The sequence below is a fragment of the Leopardus geoffroyi genome, chromosome D4 (genome assembly GCF_018350155.1).
Source record: "Leopardus geoffroyi isolate Oge1 chromosome D4, O.geoffroyi_Oge1_pat1.0, whole genome shotgun sequence".
NCBI lineage: Eukaryota > Metazoa > Chordata > Mammalia > Carnivora > Felidae > Leopardus > Leopardus geoffroyi.
Genome location: NC_059342.1, coordinates 87645973 through 87661560, shown reverse-complemented (window position 1 = coordinate 87661560; position 15588 = coordinate 87645973). Strand labels below are relative to the sequence as shown.

General features: G+C 61.2%; 2 protein-coding genes across 3 annotated transcripts in view; one reads left to right on the top strand and one right to left on the bottom strand.

Annotated features, from left to right (window-relative positions):
• PTPA (protein phosphatase 2 phosphatase activator) overlaps nucleotides 1-1561 on the bottom strand; it is a 30298-nt gene extending 28737 nt beyond the window's left edge. The window contains exon 1 of the mRNA XM_045469475.1: nucleotides 1250-1561. Coding sequence (XP_045325431.1) covers nucleotides 1250-1280 — 31 coding nt within the window. The 5' untranslated portion in view covers nucleotides 1281-1561. The remainder of the gene's footprint in view (nucleotides 1-1249) is intronic.
• Nucleotides 1562-1666: 105 nt separating this feature from the next.
• On the top strand, nucleotides 1667-15352 carry CRAT (carnitine O-acetyltransferase). 2 transcript variants are annotated; one of them, XM_045469474.1, is made up of 15 exons: nucleotides 1667-2227; nucleotides 3796-3934; nucleotides 4632-4895; nucleotides 7303-7421; nucleotides 8609-8662; nucleotides 9180-9345; nucleotides 9713-9887; nucleotides 10613-10791; nucleotides 11308-11408; nucleotides 11804-11923; nucleotides 12119-12241; nucleotides 12343-12478; nucleotides 12861-12923; nucleotides 13680-13817; nucleotides 14481-15352. In XM_045469474.1, the coding sequence occupies exons 2-15, from the start codon at nucleotides 3908-3910 to the stop codon at nucleotides 14694-14696; spliced, it is 1881 nt and encodes a 626-aa protein (XP_045325430.1). In that variant the 5' UTR covers nucleotides 1667-2227; nucleotides 3796-3907; the 3' UTR covers nucleotides 14697-15352. The 2 variants fall into 2 exon arrangements, with proteins under 2 accessions (XP_045325430.1, XP_045325429.1); XM_045469473.1 differs by lacking the exon at nucleotides 3796-3934.
• The last annotated feature ends 236 nt before the right edge of the window (nucleotides 15353-15588 follow it).

The following is a 15588-nucleotide window of genomic DNA, read 5'->3' as shown; positions in this document are numbered from 1 at the left end:
TCTTTCTACTTGTTCCAAAATGTCCTGTTTCAAACTTCAAAGAGAACCACCTCCAGGGACCTGGCTCTTTCCAGCCATATAGATACCTTCCCTTTATCTCCTTCAGTGCCCGGGTCGTCTCTCCAGCCACCCAACTTTGGAGATGCACTCATCTCCCTAGAATTCCGGTTGGCTTATAGCTCTCACAGTCATTACCAGAACTTCTAAAGGCACAGGCACGGGAGTTTTCTACTGAATGAAGTAAATGGTTTCAAATGCCCTAACAGACCACAGCCAGCTCTTTGTTAATCTGTTGGGGGCAGAGGGGAGGATGAATTTCTTCTTCCTGAGTGAGACCTTCCCAGAGAGCCCCACGTGCAAGACAGAAGGAATATCCAGTGCTTTAAACACATTAGCTGTTGGCCAACCTATTCGCCCTGTCAGAATTTTAAATTCTCTATGGTCAGTCCTTCTTAGCTCGAGAGAGGGCGGCAGGTAACCGCCAACAGACTTCCCCTTCTCCAGGAAAACAGGTCTCTAGAAGATCCCTTCCTTCCCTACCACTGGCATCCGTTATTTGAGATGAACTAAAGCGAGGCCACAGCGCAAGTAAAAGTTACAGATGGCGAGGCCAGGCTCATCTTGCACAACCAGCTTTTTTTAATCAGCGGTTTACACAACCAAGGGCAGGTCTCTCAATAAATTGTCAGCCAATGGAAGAAAACTCCACAGCCCGATGTCCAAGAGGGGAGAGAGGGGTAGGAGGATGAGGGGTGGGAAGGGTGCGGAGGAGTCTGGAAAGCCGGGGCGGGCGGGCGCAGGCCCACTGAGCACCACCCGTCGCCCGCTGGGCAGGGGCTAATAAAGAAGGCAGCCACCAGAATCACTTTCGCCCCCATCCCAGGCAGTTCCCCACCAGCTCAAGAGCTGACTTCACGCGCAGCCCAGATACGGAAAAGGCCTCCCCTTCTGGCCACGGCGCTGCCCTCCCGGCCCTCTGGCAGCCGGGGCCCCCCAAGTCCCGGTGTCGCGCCCCACCCACCACCCCTTCGCAGTCCCGGGTTCTTGGCCACCCCGCAGGTCCCAACATTTCTCTCTTGGGGCGCCTCCACCGGCTCCTCCTCGGGGCCCAGCCGCTTCTGCCGCTCGAGTTCCCCCACCTCCCGACCCCGTCTCCCGCCGAGCCCCCCACACCACACCCTTTCCCCGCCCCCACGCCGGGCGCCGCCCCCGCACCCCCCACACCCAGGCCGGGCCCGGCCGGTCCTACCTGGCGGCGGTTGCCGCTCGCCCTCAGCCATCTTCCTCCCGCCAGGAGCCGGCCCGGATACGTGCAGTCCCCTCTTCCCTTTCACGCCTGCACTCCCTTCCTTTCCCCGGCTCCACCAGGCGCTCAGAGCTTTCTGAAGAGAACTGAGCACCGGCCGGCTATAACCGAAAACCGAGAATTAAAGTCACCCCGGTGAAGACGACCGCCATGCTGGTGCGGGGCACTCAGGGAGCATGCCCAGCAACGGCCGGCTCGCGGCTACGGCGCTCACGGGGAGGCGGCGGCCATGTTGGTGCGGGGCAACTGGGAGCATGCGCGGCAGCGGCCCGCTCGCCTCCCTACCAGCCCACCGTCCGCCCCGTGATGGGAGCGTGGCAGCCATGCTTGTGCGGGGCGCCCCCCACCTGTCATCTTTGACCCTATCCCGAAGCATATTGGCGGACAGTCCCTTGTTGACATGGTTGTGTTTTCCTTTCGCTCTAAGAGTAGCGCTCAAGGACACCAAGCGGACTGAGAGGGCTGCACACTACTGCGTCCAACAGCTGAGACAACTTTTGGAGGTGGGAGACGGAGAGGGGCGCTATGCCTGCGGTTTGCCCCTCTTCCTGGGTTCCACCGCCTCGCTGGGTCTCGGGACCGCTAACTGCGCCCTCGGCCCCGCCCCCTGTCCAGCCCCGCCCCGCGCCATGGCCCCGCCCCGCGCTCGCGCCTAGCGGCCCGGGCCCGCCCCAAGAGTGCTCCTCCTCGGGGCCACCAGCCCGCGGCCCGCCAGGCCCGGTGGGTGGACGCCAGGCCCGGTGGGTGGACGCCGGGCCATCTCTACCGGCCGGCCGCGGTGACTCGACGACCTTGGTCCAGAGGCTCTAGCAAGGATCCAGCGGCGGCGGCGGCGCGGACTTTGCCCAGCGCGAGGAACCTAGTGGACTCTGTGTCCGTGGGAGGGCCGCAGAGATGTTGGCTTTCGCGGCCAGGACCGTGGTGAGTTTGGCCGGGAAACCGGCCTGGCGGGCCCTGGACGTGGCGGGTGGGTCGGGAGTGGAGCCAGACACGCGGCTGCGCCGGAATGGAGTGACAAGCCGTCGAGGCGACGGGGGCAGGAGGCCACCCACTGTCCTGCCTAGCCAACAGCTGCTGGGGTGGGATCGGCAGGGGGCTTAACCCCGCTTGGAAAAGGAGACTGAGGCTCAAGGTCAGAGACCGGATCGAACCCACATCGTGTGGTGCTAAATTCCTGCCACCCGGAAAAGATAGTGGGGACCCAGGGTTCAGGCTGCACCTTCACCCTTAGACCCAGAACCAATTTGCTGGGAGGCCAGCAGTGTCTCTCAGACGGTTATTCTCTGACTCACATACCTGTCGCTCGCTCAGCCTGAGCCATCTATGCCCGGTCCAGAGCCACTTCTCCAACCTCACCCAGTTGCTCAGGTCTCCTGGGGCTCATCAAACGGCCCCTGGGGAATTGTGTGTGGCCAGAGAAATTCATGTGGAGGCCTCCAGCTGGGCTGCTCTCAAAGTCCTCTGAACTAGCCAGAGGCTTCAGGCGGCAGCCCCCTGCCCTTCTTCTCCACCAGTCCCTCCCCCAGTTTTGTGTCTATGCCACAGTGCTCTCCGCAGGGCAGCCTGGAGCCGGCAGTGCTGTTCCTATGATTTGAGTTCCTTTGCTGTCCACTCCAAGCATATCCCTGCTTGTATCTCCTTCTGTCCGTGCCAAGAAGGATGTTCAGATACTACTTGGCCCAGAGGGCTGAGGGTACCCATCCGCTGGCCCAGAGGCTCTTCCAGGTCTCCCAGGACCCGAAGGCTCCACTTCACCCTTGTCACCAACACCTAAATAGTGCCCCCCTCCTACAGACAGCTTCTAGGACCTTCTCGGTGGCCTGATCGCTTTACCGCTGGGGAAACTGAGGCGAGGAGCGACTTGGCCAGAATCCCCTGGCTCCGGTGACTCAAATCTGGCAGAATCCCAAAACTAGCATTCTCCTTCGGTGTATTTTTTTTTAGCGCCCAAAGTCCTTCACTCTTAGCCGCCAGCCGAATGAGCCACAGCTCAAGAGAACCAGGCTTTGGTGGAAGGGAGGCCCAGAAGGGCTCCAAGAGTCCTGGAAGGAAACAGGATGGGGTTTTAGCAGCCACTGTCCACTTGTGGCCCCTTTTCAGCGTCCGCTCCCTTGCGCCAACCCCAATTTTCAGGTCTAATTTCAGGGTTGTGGCGTAACCTCGGTGGCCGGACGGTTTCTGCCTCCAGCCAGGTTTTTGCTCATTAAACAGACCTATACAGATTCCAACAGGTGGATTTTTTAATCCCTCCTGGCCTGCCTCCCTGGCACCGAGCCCACCCAAAGAAGAAAGGAGAACGTGTTCCCGGTTTCCTCCTGTGCCGGTGCCTACTACCAGCCCCCTCACCTGCTCCCTAATCCTCCACTCCTGGAAGCTAGAGAGGGTGCCTGCCACAGCCACAGCCCGAGGTGTTGCCATGGCCACCATAGCCATTGCCATTGCCATCCCTACCACCCCCCTGAATCTCGGCTCTTGTCTTTTCTTTCCAGCCCGGGCAAGTGGCTATCTCTTGCTAGGTTCTGCTCACCCACTTGGTAGCACAGTTAGGCTTAGAGGTCCAGCCCAAGGCAGACAGACAGGGCTCAGAACCTCAGTCCTGCCATGGAGGACGGGCAGCAGAAAGAGAAGGTATGGAACGGATCCTCTGCCACTTGCCTACCCACTGCTTCCAGCTCCTCGGATCTCCTCTCTTTCTGCCTGCCTCCAGAGCCTCCCAGACTTTCTCTGCCACCTCTCACCACACCCCCGCACCCCCGCCAGGCCATTCAGCTCTCGCTTGCCACACGGCTGCCCCAATGTCCCTCTATCCCCACCCCCAGACAGGTAAAAACCGAGCCTTCGCCCTCACCCCAAGGGGCTGTCCTCCTCTGGCTCTTTCTGACTTTCTCTTCTTCCCTCTCGTTTCTCAATGTGGCGAGGGTGGGAGAAAAGGAGGCGGGGACCCCCGGGGGCGGGAGCAGTTGCCTCACTGCTGGCTGGCCGGCTGGCTCCTGGTCCCAGGGGGAGAAAGGCGGAGTCTTGTGCCTCCAGACAGGTGAGAGGCCGCCCTCAGCTCTGCCGCCCCCAGCAGGTGCCATCCATCCCGACTGGGACCAGTGGCCACACCTCCCCCCGTCCCCTAGCCCTCCCTGTGTCTCCAGGCCCCAGAGAGGCGGAGACACTCACTGTATACAGTGTGAGGGCTGGGAAGCCAGGCGGGCACCATCCAAGAGGCCAGCTCTGACCCCACGGAGTGGCACATAAGTGCCCAGTACTGCAGCTTTGGGGATTGACAGGGCCTTCCAGAGCCAGCGAGAGAATGAGCAAGATGTTCTGCTGCCTGCAGGTAAAGCCCCTGGGCTTGCTCAAGCCCTCCTCCTTGGTGAAGGTTTCCGGCCGCTTCAAGGCACACCAGGATTCGCTGCCCCGGCTGCCCGTGCCTGCGCTCCAGCAGTCCCTGGACCGTTACCTCAAGGCGCTGCAGCCCATCGTGAGCGAGGAGGAGTGGACCCAGACCAAGCAGCTGGTGGAAGAGTTTCAGACCGCGGGGGGCGTCGGGGAGCGTCTGCAGAAAGGGCTGGAGCGCAGGGCCAGGAAGATGGAGAACTGGGTGAGTGGACTTCCTCGTTCCCACAGGGGCCCGGGGAGGAAGGGGGGCGGGGGGCACAGGGCCCTCTCGGAGGCTTATGAGAGCACCCTCGCTGCGGCCCGTTTGTCCGCTGGCCTCACACCGACCGAATTTTCCAATACCTGCGACTCGGGGGCATTCACGTGCGCCCTGCAGTTTCTTCAGTGCTTGCTCTGTGCCTGGCACTAGGCAGGGCCCCGAGTGAGCGAGAATACAGTCCGTGGTCCCTTGGGGCTGACATTAACGTAGGGTGGGGATCGAGGTGAGGAAACAGGACACAAGTGAGGGGACGAGGTTCTTTCCGGCAGCGAAGCTTGCCAGGAGAAGAGGAGAGGGGAATATGGCAGTGGTTTGAGGCCGAGTGGGCTGGGAGGGCAGGGAGGAGGCGGTGTTGGATCTGAGACAGGGAACAACACGGGGAAAGGTGGCAACGGCCCAGCGTGTCCAGGGACAGAGGCTGGAATTTAGTGCAGCGGCTTGGGGCTGGGGCGGGGGGCATCAGAGCAAGGAAGGTGGGCTGGAGTTCAGTGGGAGGGGGGCTGGCCACAGGATGGCCTAAAGCAGGGCATTTGTGTTGTTCAGTGACAGATCGAATCGCCTGTCACACAGGTCCACACTGACGCCCCATGCACTCTCCTGTGGGCTTCTTACATCTGAACGTAGTTGGAAAGGACCACCCTGACTGCTGGGAGGGAAGCAGGAATGGGGGCGGGAGGCATGCGAGGAGGCTGGTGCGGGCATCTCCCGCGGTCAGGGTCAGGATGCGTTCTAGAGGCAGCACTAATGGCACCTACTGATAGAGAGCAGTCCTGACTTAAAGCAACGGCAGGGGCATTTGGGGAGGGGCAGTTGGGGGAGGATGGGGGAGACTGACCAAGAAGGGGATGGCCGAGCGGGGAGCAGGTTCTCTGGGAGAGAACCACAGCCAGCTTGTGGCCCTGTAAAGTGGGAGATGCTCTTCTGAGTGGGGTACATGGGAGCGGGGAGTCCTCAACGGGTGGGCGTCATGTACTGAGCCTCGGCAGGCACTTCAGGAGTCTGTGGTCTGGCAGTTTCCCTCCATTTTTAGCCAGGAATTTCTTTTTCCGACAGAAACTTCTAGCTAAAAGGGTGGGGCTACCTCCTTCTCCGCTCACAAGGCCCAGCAGATTCTCAACAGGGGGAATGCCCACATCTGCAGGGTTTCCCTGTATTTCCCAAACTCTGGTCAGAGGCCCTGAGATCCCTGATGGAGTGGGGGCCCCTGGCTGAAGGGCAGCCTGGCTGTCACCAAGGGGAGGGAATTCCTGTCTGCCCCTCCCTGATCCACAGGAGAGAGGGTCTGGCTGACCAGGAGCCTTGTCCTTGGGCCACAAGTCAGCAGACAGCAGTTGCTTGCTGGCCCACTGTGCACCCTGGGCCTGTCATCGTCCCTCTTGCCTTGCCAAGAGCCCAAGGCTGGTGGCCTAGCGCCACAGGCTAGCTGTGCCCCAAGGGGAGCCTGTGTGGTGAAGAGGCACGTCCCACGGCTGTTTGAGATGGGATAGGAAACACAGTGGGGGTCTGGGGTCCCTGGGATTGAGAGACCTGCCAGAGAGGCGCTTGCGGGGGCAGAGTGAGGGGGATATTACAGTCAGCACGTAAGGCTCAAGGGTGATAGTTACTTGGGAGTCTGCACAGCCCCGAGACAGGGGTCTTTAACAGCCTGGCCATGGCTGGTCCCCAGAGAGACTGCTCACCCGATGGAAATAGCCCCTTGGGCAGAGGACAGACCACCAGATGGAGACACAGGATGTGGCACCCACATCTTGTCACTAGGGCAGTGACTTATCCTCGCAGGGAGCTTTCCCTAGATGTCCCTGACCTTGAGATCCAAGGGAGTGTCTGCTCCCCAGTCTGACACCCAACAAAACCGTGGCCAGGGAGGACCAGGGTCCCAAGAACTGCACTGAACCCTGGGCTCCTGCCTCCCCAGAGAATGTCTACCTGGAACCGTCAAAAATACATTCATCAGACTTTGACTTTATATAGATTTTTCCTTTTCTGTCATTCATATATTTTTCTTTCTAAAAATAGTAAAATCATTGCCCAAAAGTGTGTAAGATGAAGGAAAGTGATCCACATTTCTGCCTCTTCCCCTCCCCCCTCCCCCATTTCCTGGCCGTCCTTCAGTCCTTTTCTCTCTAGAATCATTGGCTCCTTTGCTCCGCAGTGTTGTCTAATTTGTCTTGCTAATGTTGATTGCCTCAGGCTAAGAGGAAACGCTGAGGTGCCACAGGTTGGTTTTTAAGGGGGCGGGAGGCTCAGAGGCTCTGAGCGTTCTCTTGGAGACTCCGTGCAGTATCGAGGGGGCAGAGGGGACCCAGCCACGTCCCCACCCGCTCCTCACAGGCTGTGGTCCTTTCTCCAGCTGTCCGAGTGGTGGCTCAAAACAGCCTACCTCCAGTACCGCCAGCCCCTGGTCATCTACTCCAGCCCTGGTGTAGCACTGCCCAAGCAGGACTTTGTGGACTTGCAGGGACAGCTCCGGTGAGTGACAGGGCTCTGGGCATGTCCAAGGCCCTGATGTCCAATCCCCCGGGAGATGGCAGGGGCCCCAGTCCTGTTCATTATCTTTCATCGGCCACCTCCTCCCCACCCCCCGCCGCCCCACACAGCCTTACGAAGTAGGGAGCATCATCCCTATGCCACACATCGGGAAACTGAGGCTCAGAGCAACGAAAGGACTTGCCCGATGTCACCTTTCAGGATTGGCTGAAGCGGGGTCTTCCTGGCTCTAAAGTTTCAAAACTGTTAATCACGTTGTGGACCGTATCCCCTCCCTCTCTGTGAACCTGAGGCTACCCCTCACCTCATTCTGACACTTCAGCCCCTCCTCTCTCTCCAGCTGGTCCCAGGAGTGACCTTTGTACACCATCCCCTTTTCCACTTTCGGCCGTGTCACTTGCCCTGGCCTCTGTTCCAATACTACCAGGGATAAAAATACCAGTGACAGGGATCTCCTGCCCAAGGACCAGACACCCAGGGCCACCACCTGCTTCTCTTAAAGGGGCCGGGGCATCCAAGAATTCAGGCTCAGGCTCTAGCCAGTGGTCCCCATGTTGGGAGCCAGGGGCAGACCAGGTGTCAGGCCTGACTGGTGTGGTCCGGACGACCCAAGCAGGAAGGCCCGGTTGAGGGAGATGGCCCGGAAGACACAGCGGCCCCCAAACAGGAAGGTACCTATCAGAGAGGACACCCTGAGCCGCTGCCCTCCTGTTTATACTCCCCATCCCCCAAGGTCCCGGGTCCCTCTCTAACTGACGCTTCAGAGAAGGGGTGACCTCCTTCCAGGCTCCAGGCTGTGGTTCAGGGCCTCAGGCCCTTTGTGGGTGAAATCAGCCAGTACCAATGAATAAACCAGCCATAATCGCGCTCCCATTCATTACACCTACATCCTTCCAGCATGTAGGTGTCCCTGGCCCAAAGCGTCTCCCTGGGCCCTCTTGGGACCCTCCCTCTAGAGATAAGAGAAAGCTGGCTCAGAAGGGCAAGCCAGGACTCAAACACAGGTCCTACACTTGAACTCCTTCAGGCTTTCTGCCAGCAGTGGGTTCAGAGTGAAGCAATCTGTCTCCTCCCTTGGCTAGGCCTTCCCCTCACCCCACTGGTGTCCCTGGCCTGGGACCTCCCTTGGGGTGTCCCAACAGGTTCTGATCTCTCATTGGTCCCCCCAGGTTTGCTGCCAAATTCATCGAGGGCGTGTTGGATTTCAAAACCATGATTGACAGGTGGGCAGCCTCCCCCGCCCCGCCTCCCCCCCCCCCCCCCCATCCCCGCAGCCACTCCAGCCTGGGCCCAGCGTGTCCAGCGTCTCCAGTGTCGCAGCCGGGTGTTGGACAGGTCCAGATCGCCTCTGTTGGGGTTGGAGAGACAGTATGGGGATTGGGACACTTAGGTCCTCTGCCCCAGCTGCTGGGACCGCCTCCTGGTGACACTGTCCCAGCCAAAGAGGACCCCGGAGGCTGACTCACCGCCTCCTCTCTTCTGTGGCTTAACTGAAGTGCCGAGGGGAGCGAGTTTCCGGGGCGACTCAAGAAGGGCCCGCCCAGGGTGGGATACAGGCCCCCTGAGCAGCCCCGACGCACCTCCCGCTCACACTGAGTCGGGGTAGGGACGCCCCTCGCCTAAGCCCCTTCTCAGCCTGGCCCGGCTCCCAGCGGTGCCCAGCAGCAGCTCCCTGGTGGTCTTGTCCTCCACCCTGCTCCGTTGCCTGGTGGCCCCCTCACTGTCCCTCTGCCCCCGCAGCGAGACCCTGCCCGTGGAGTACCTGGGGGGTAAGCCGCTGTGCATGAACCAGTACTATCAGATCCTGTCCTCCTGCCGCGTGCCGGGCCCCAAGCAGGACTCGGTCATCAGCTTCAGCAAGAACAAGAAGCCGCCCATGCACATCACCGTGGTGCACAACTACCAAGTGGGTGGGCTCCCCCCACTTCCCCAGGGGAGGAGGGCGCAGGGCCAAAAGTCAGCTTCCCCAACACGCATGCCCCTGTGTCCCTGGGATCAGGCGTGCCCCGGGCATCTCTACTGGGTGCCTGGCTAGGCCCCAGCCGGAGGGCACCCAGGAGGGGCCGTGGGCCTGCCCAGCCTGGGGAGAGCAATGCAAGGACCTCCCCACCTCTCGCCCCTGTAGCCTGACTCATCCCTCGGCAGGACCCCGACTGGCACTGGCTGTGACTTCTGGGCTGCCGGGGCCAGGAGGAGGCTGGGGTGGGAGGTGACTGCTGCCTGTCTGAGACCCTCACCCACCTCCCTTCTCCCCACTTGCCGTGCCCGGATAGTTTTTTGAGCTGGACGTGTACCACAGCGATGGGACACCCCTGACGTCAGATCAGATTTTCGTGCAGCTGGAGAAGATCTGGAACTCATCGCTGCAAACCAACAAAGAGCCCGTGGGCATCCTCACCTCCAACCACCGCAACTCCTGGGCCAAGGCCTACAGCACCCTCATCAAAGGTGCCCGTGGGGGGGGGGGGCGGTGGAAGAAGGAGGAGAGGCCCACGTCTTGGCCTCTGCCCACACCAGGCCCTGAGCGGCCACGTTTCTCCCTGAATCCTCTCAACTCGGAGCGGGTGCTGTTGGCCCATTTCACAGATGAGGGGACTGAGGCTTGGCTGGGTTTAGTTTCCCTGTATTAAGTAGCAAGTTACGGTAAGAGTCAAGCCCTCTGGCTGCAGACCCCACCTCTGCCTCCACATTCTTTCCAAATCCTTTGTTGGTCAGGGGCGTCGTCCCTGGAGTCGAACCCCTGTGTTGGATCCCTGACTATCACGCTGGCTCTCCGTGTGACCTGGGGCTTCGGTTTCCTGGTTTTTTTTTTTTTTTAAGTTTATCTTTTAGTAATCTCTACACCCAACGTGAGGCTTGGGATCACAACCCCTAGACCAAGAGTCACATGCTCTTCTGACTGAGGCAGGCAGGCGCCCCCGTTGCCTCGTTTCTAACGTGGGTCCGGTATCGGGCCCCGGCTCGTGGAGCGCTAGGGGGCTACAGGGCCCTGTCAGAAGGCAGCTGTGTTCACCGCTCTGCCACCAACCCTGTCACGAGGCCCTGTTGAGTGCAAAGCTGCCTCTGCAGCCCTCGCCCAGCGCCCGTGAATGCTCTGGAAGCCTCTGAGGCTTCCCCGGGCCTGACATGCACCCCGCCCCCCCGTCTCGCGCCCCTCCCACACGCCACCCTAGACAAGGTGAACCGGGAGTCGGTCCGCTCCATCCAGAAGAGCATCTTCACCATGTGCCTGGACGCACCCGTGCCCCGCGTCTCGGAGGATGTGTACCGCCGTCACGTGGCCGGCCAGATGCTGCACGGGGGTGGTGGCAAACTGAACAGCGGCAATCGTTGGTTCGACAAGACGCTGCAGGTGGGGACTTGGCGGAGCCCCGACTCCCACCCAGGACGCACACCCAAACTTGGCCCACGCAGGACTTCCTGCCCCTCGCCCGGGCGTCCCTGGCCTCCCAGCTAGTAAAGCAGGTGGGAGGCCAGCAGGTGGACGCGGCTGTAATTACCAGGCAGTCAGCCTGTCATTACTGGGCCCGGCCCAGAAACCGCTGTCACCTCGTCAGCACAACCGAGAGAGCTGGGATGTGGGGCCAGGCAGAGCGGCGCGGTCTTGGCCGTGACTTTCCCTCTTTGCGCCTGTGGAATGACTCCCAGGGAGGAGTCATTATAGGGACTCGACGCGGTATACGAGTATGGGACGTGTCGTGGCCTGAAATGGGCCCAAGGCCCCTGGTGAGTGTTAGCTGTTATTAAAAACAATAATAAAGTCAGCATAACCCCTGAGATGGCTTCAGAGAGGCCCTTCCCACGGGACCCAACCAGCAGAGAGTGGCCCCAGGGACCCGGGGCTGACGGGTCCCTCTCCCTTCCACAGTTCATCGTGGCCGAAGATGGCTCCTGCGGGCTTGTTTACGAGCATGCAGCAGCGGAGGGACCCCCCATCATTGCCCTCGTGGACCATGTCATTGAGTTCACGTGAGTGTGCCTGTCCCACCCTCCACCCGGCTCCCGAGCTCCTGGTGACAGGTGATAGTCATGGAGAAACGCCATTCTCCCTTGTGCCTGCAAATCTGTGTTTTCAAAGGAAGCCAAAAGAAGGCATGGGTTTAGCGTCATCAGACCCGGTTTGAGTTCCGGCTCTGCCGCTTCCCAGCTACTTGACCTTGGACAAGTCCCTTCCCCTCTCCAGGCCTCCTCCATGTGGCCACTTGGAAACTGGAGCGAAGGCAGTTTTCTAAAGAACAAACGCACAGTCTCCCCAGGCTGGCTCCCTCCGGCCTCAGGAACCCATGCCCCCCACCTCAGTCCCAGGGGTGGACCCAGGCTCCCGAGGCCCCAGCATGAGCCTGAGGCCCCCGTGTCCCACGCAGGAAGAAACCCGAGCTTATGCGGTCCCCCATGGTGCCCCTGCCCATGCCCAAGAAGCTGCGGTTCAACATCACCCCTGAGATCAAGAGCGACATTGAAAAGGCCAAGCAGAATCTCAGCATGTAAGCGCGGCATATCGGGTGGGTTAAGTCAGGTTAGGGGACTGTGCTCCTCGAGCCCGGCAGGCTCCTGTTCCCGGTCGATCGTGGCACCTGGCTGGTTCTGAGACCGCTCTTGGGCCTTCCCCGGGGCCTCCCCTGGGGTTGGCAGGGGCTGCCAGGTGCCTGCTCCTCACCCACCTCTCTCCCACCCCCCAGCATGATCCAGGACCTGGACATCATGGTGATGGTGTTCCACCATTTTGGGAAAGACTTCCCCAAGTCGGAGAAGCTGAGCCCGGACGCCTTCATCCAGATGGCACTACAGCTGGCCTACTACAGGTGCGCCACGCCCCAGGGCCTGCCAGGGGAGGAGGGAGGAGACCTGGGGGTGGAGGGGGGCAGCCTGCCGGGGGGTGTGCTCAGCCCCCTCCCGCACCCAGGATCTACAAGCAGGCGTGTGCCACGTACGAGAGCGCCTCCCTGCGCATGTTCCACCTGGGCCGCACCGACACCATCCGCTCGGCCTCCGTGGACTCACTGACCTTCGTCAAGGCCATGGATGACTCCAACGTGTCGGTGAGAGGTCCGGGGCGAGGGCAGGCAAGCTGGCCTTGAGCCATCTCCCTTCCTGTACGTTCTGTCACTACACACTGATTGAGCACCTACTGTATTCCAACCCCCCCCCTCCCCGGCCCCCGGGGTGGGCACTGGGAATCTAACAGAAGGTGGAGTCGTGAATTTGGCCCTGAGCTTTCTGGCAGCCAAGGGCAAAAGGGAACTATTGGTTCATTCGCTCATCAGCAGGGAGCGTCTGCCTGCGTGTCAGGCCTTGGTTGAGGGCCAACAGGGGAGGACTGCTCTCGAGGACCTCGGATCTAGTGCCGGGTGGAGCGGGCCATTGCGGTAGGTGGCAGGAACGGGGAGGGAACATACACTTCAACTCCCTCACCCCTCTTAGGAGCACCAGAAGGTGGACCTGCTGCGGAAGGCCGTGCAAGCCCACCGAGCCTACACGGACCAGGTGAGCGAACCCCTGCTGTCCCCATTTGCTTGACCCTTGGCGTTGCCCAGCTGTCCATCCCTGCAGCCGCTCCCCCTTCGCATGAACCACTCCTCTCCAAACCAGGGGGCACCCAGGGCCCCTGGAGTAAGGCTGAATATCCCCATTTTAAAGTTGGGGAAACCAAGACTGAGCTCAGTGACTTTGTTTTGGTCCCAGGTTAGCCTCTGGCGCTCGCATCGTGTTCTCCCCTCGATGGCCCCGGGGCCCCGGATGCTGAGGGCTTGCATGGTCTGGCCAACAGCGGGGTCCCCGCCCTCTGACAGCTTGGGCTGCAGTCAAGGGCGGGAGGTCTAGGTTCCCATCTGGCTCTGAGCACCTGTGTGTGCCAGGCTCTGCCCATGTTACCTGCAGCTGTCCATTTTGCTCCCACTGCCACCCCGGGAGGGACATTCAGTACCCATCCCCATGTTACAGATGAAGACCCCGAGACTCCAAGATGTAAGTGACCTGCCAAGGCCCCGTGGCCGGGATGGGGCCAGGCCACCCAGCTGCAGGCCTGTGTCCTTAAATCCTGCCCTGTCCCCTCCCTGGGCAGGTCCCTGAGCCTCAGTTTCTCCATCTGTGAAGCGAGGGCTCTCCTGTCTGGACCCTCTGGTCTCATGAGTCCGAGGGACCGCTGTGTGGAAGGGACGTTGCTGCCACAGGCTTTTCAGGAGGGCTAGGGGTGCACCCTCTGGGCCTGCAGCCCCTGCCCCTGACGGTCCCCTCTCACAGGCTATCCGTGGGGAGGCCTTTGACCGGCACCTGCTGGGCCTGAAGCTGCAGGCCATTGAGGACCTGGTGAGCATGCCCGACATCTTCATGGACACCTCCTACGCCATCGCTATGCATTTCAACCTCTCCACCAGCCAGGTGGGTTTTCCTGCCCTCCGGGCCCCTGCCACTGCCCTAGGTGCCCTGGGGTGGGACAGAACAGCCCCCGCTAGAGCTGGACGAAGGCTGCACCGAATAGAGCCCGGGTCCAGAACATGGCCAGACTTGGTCGTGGTGTGACCCATTTGGGCCACCCCGGGTCAATGCTGAAACGGCTGAGTTCCGGTGAAGAGCAGGGCCCGGGGGGCCTCGCCGTGACTCAGGCAGGCTGAGAAGGGGTCAGGGCCCCCCTCACAGGAGAATCGACGTGGTTCGTTCACCGGTCAGACACGAAGGAACATCTGAGTCAGGCCATCCTATGCCGGGCACTGGGAAACAGCAGGAACAGACCACCATCCCTGTCCCTTGGGAGGAGGGGACAGCGTAGGCCGGAAGCACGGGGACGGAGGCGGCGATGGCCCCCTGCAAAGTGCCGAGGGTCGGGGGAGCCTCCGGGAGGGCGCGGCTCCCTCAGGAGTGGCAAGGAAGACTCCAGGAAGGGTTGACGCCGGAAGTGCCCCCCAAGGAGCAGACGAAGTAACCCGCCCGCTGGAGAAGGGGGGAAAGGGCACCTCGGGCCGAGCGCAGTGGAAGCAGCGCTGCGGAAAGGCAGGCTGGTGGGGTAGGACAGAAGTCCCGTGCTTAGTCCTGTGCTGTCCCCAGGTCCCTGCCAAGACAGACTGCGTCATGTTCTTTGGGCCCGTGGTCCCGGATGGCTATGGCGTTTGCTACAACCCCATGGAGACGCACATCAACTTCTCCGTGTCGGCCTATAACAGCTGTGCCGAGACCAACGCGGCCCGTCTGGCGCACTACCTGGAGAAGGCTCTCCTGGACATGCGCGCTCTGCTCCAGCACCACCCTCGGGCCAAGCTGTGAGCCCCCTGTGCTCAGGCCTGCCAGCGTCACAGCCAAGCCACCGGGGGTGGGCAGCCCACCAGGGTGCCGCTCCTCTGCCCCCGACCGCCCCCCACCCCCAGGCATCCCCCAGCAGAGGCCTGCAGGCCTGAGCCAGTGCCTTCCGTGGGTCTTCGCCAGCATTTGCTGGGGCCCGAGTCCCGGGCTGAGTCCAGAGGCTAAGACCCGGGCGCCCGCTGTGCCACCCAGGCGCCCTCCTGCAGGGAGAGGAACCAGAGGAGCCTGTCCCTGTCCCTCACCAGGTCACTAGACCGGAAAGTCCTTTTCTTGCTAGCTCGGCTCTAGCCAGCCCCCTGCCCTCTGCACTGCTGGGCTGGTGTCTGTATCCGAATCCCCAGGCTCCCAAGGATCTAGAGGCAGGACTGTCTAGGGCCAGGGGCTCCAGGCCTCTCCAAGGCTGAGGCCAGGGTGCAAGGTGTGCTGGTAAGGGAAGCCCAAGGCCTCGCCTCAGCCCGCCCTGCATGGAAGTACGATCTTCCCCTGCCGTGCTCTTTTGGACGATGTGGCCCGTGAGCCCCAACTCACTCGCTTCCGTTCAGTTTGATTCCTGAACCACGTTCATGGTTGTGTAACAGTAACGTGCAAGGTGATTAATAAAGGGGAAATTTGTCGGTGAAGAGGTGTTTCGGCCCCGGGGGCAGGCAGTTTGGGGCACACGCCTGGCTCTGCCTTCTCCCAGCTTCCCCTGCATCTGGGAACCATGGTCCAAGCAGCCGGTGAGTTCAAAGGCTCCCAGAGCAGCCAGGAGGAGGGTGCTCGGACTTAGGCCAGGGAGCCACGGGCCAGCGCCAACCTCGGGGCACTTGGCCAGGAATGGCACCAGACCCATGGCTGCATCTCCACAGACTTGGGC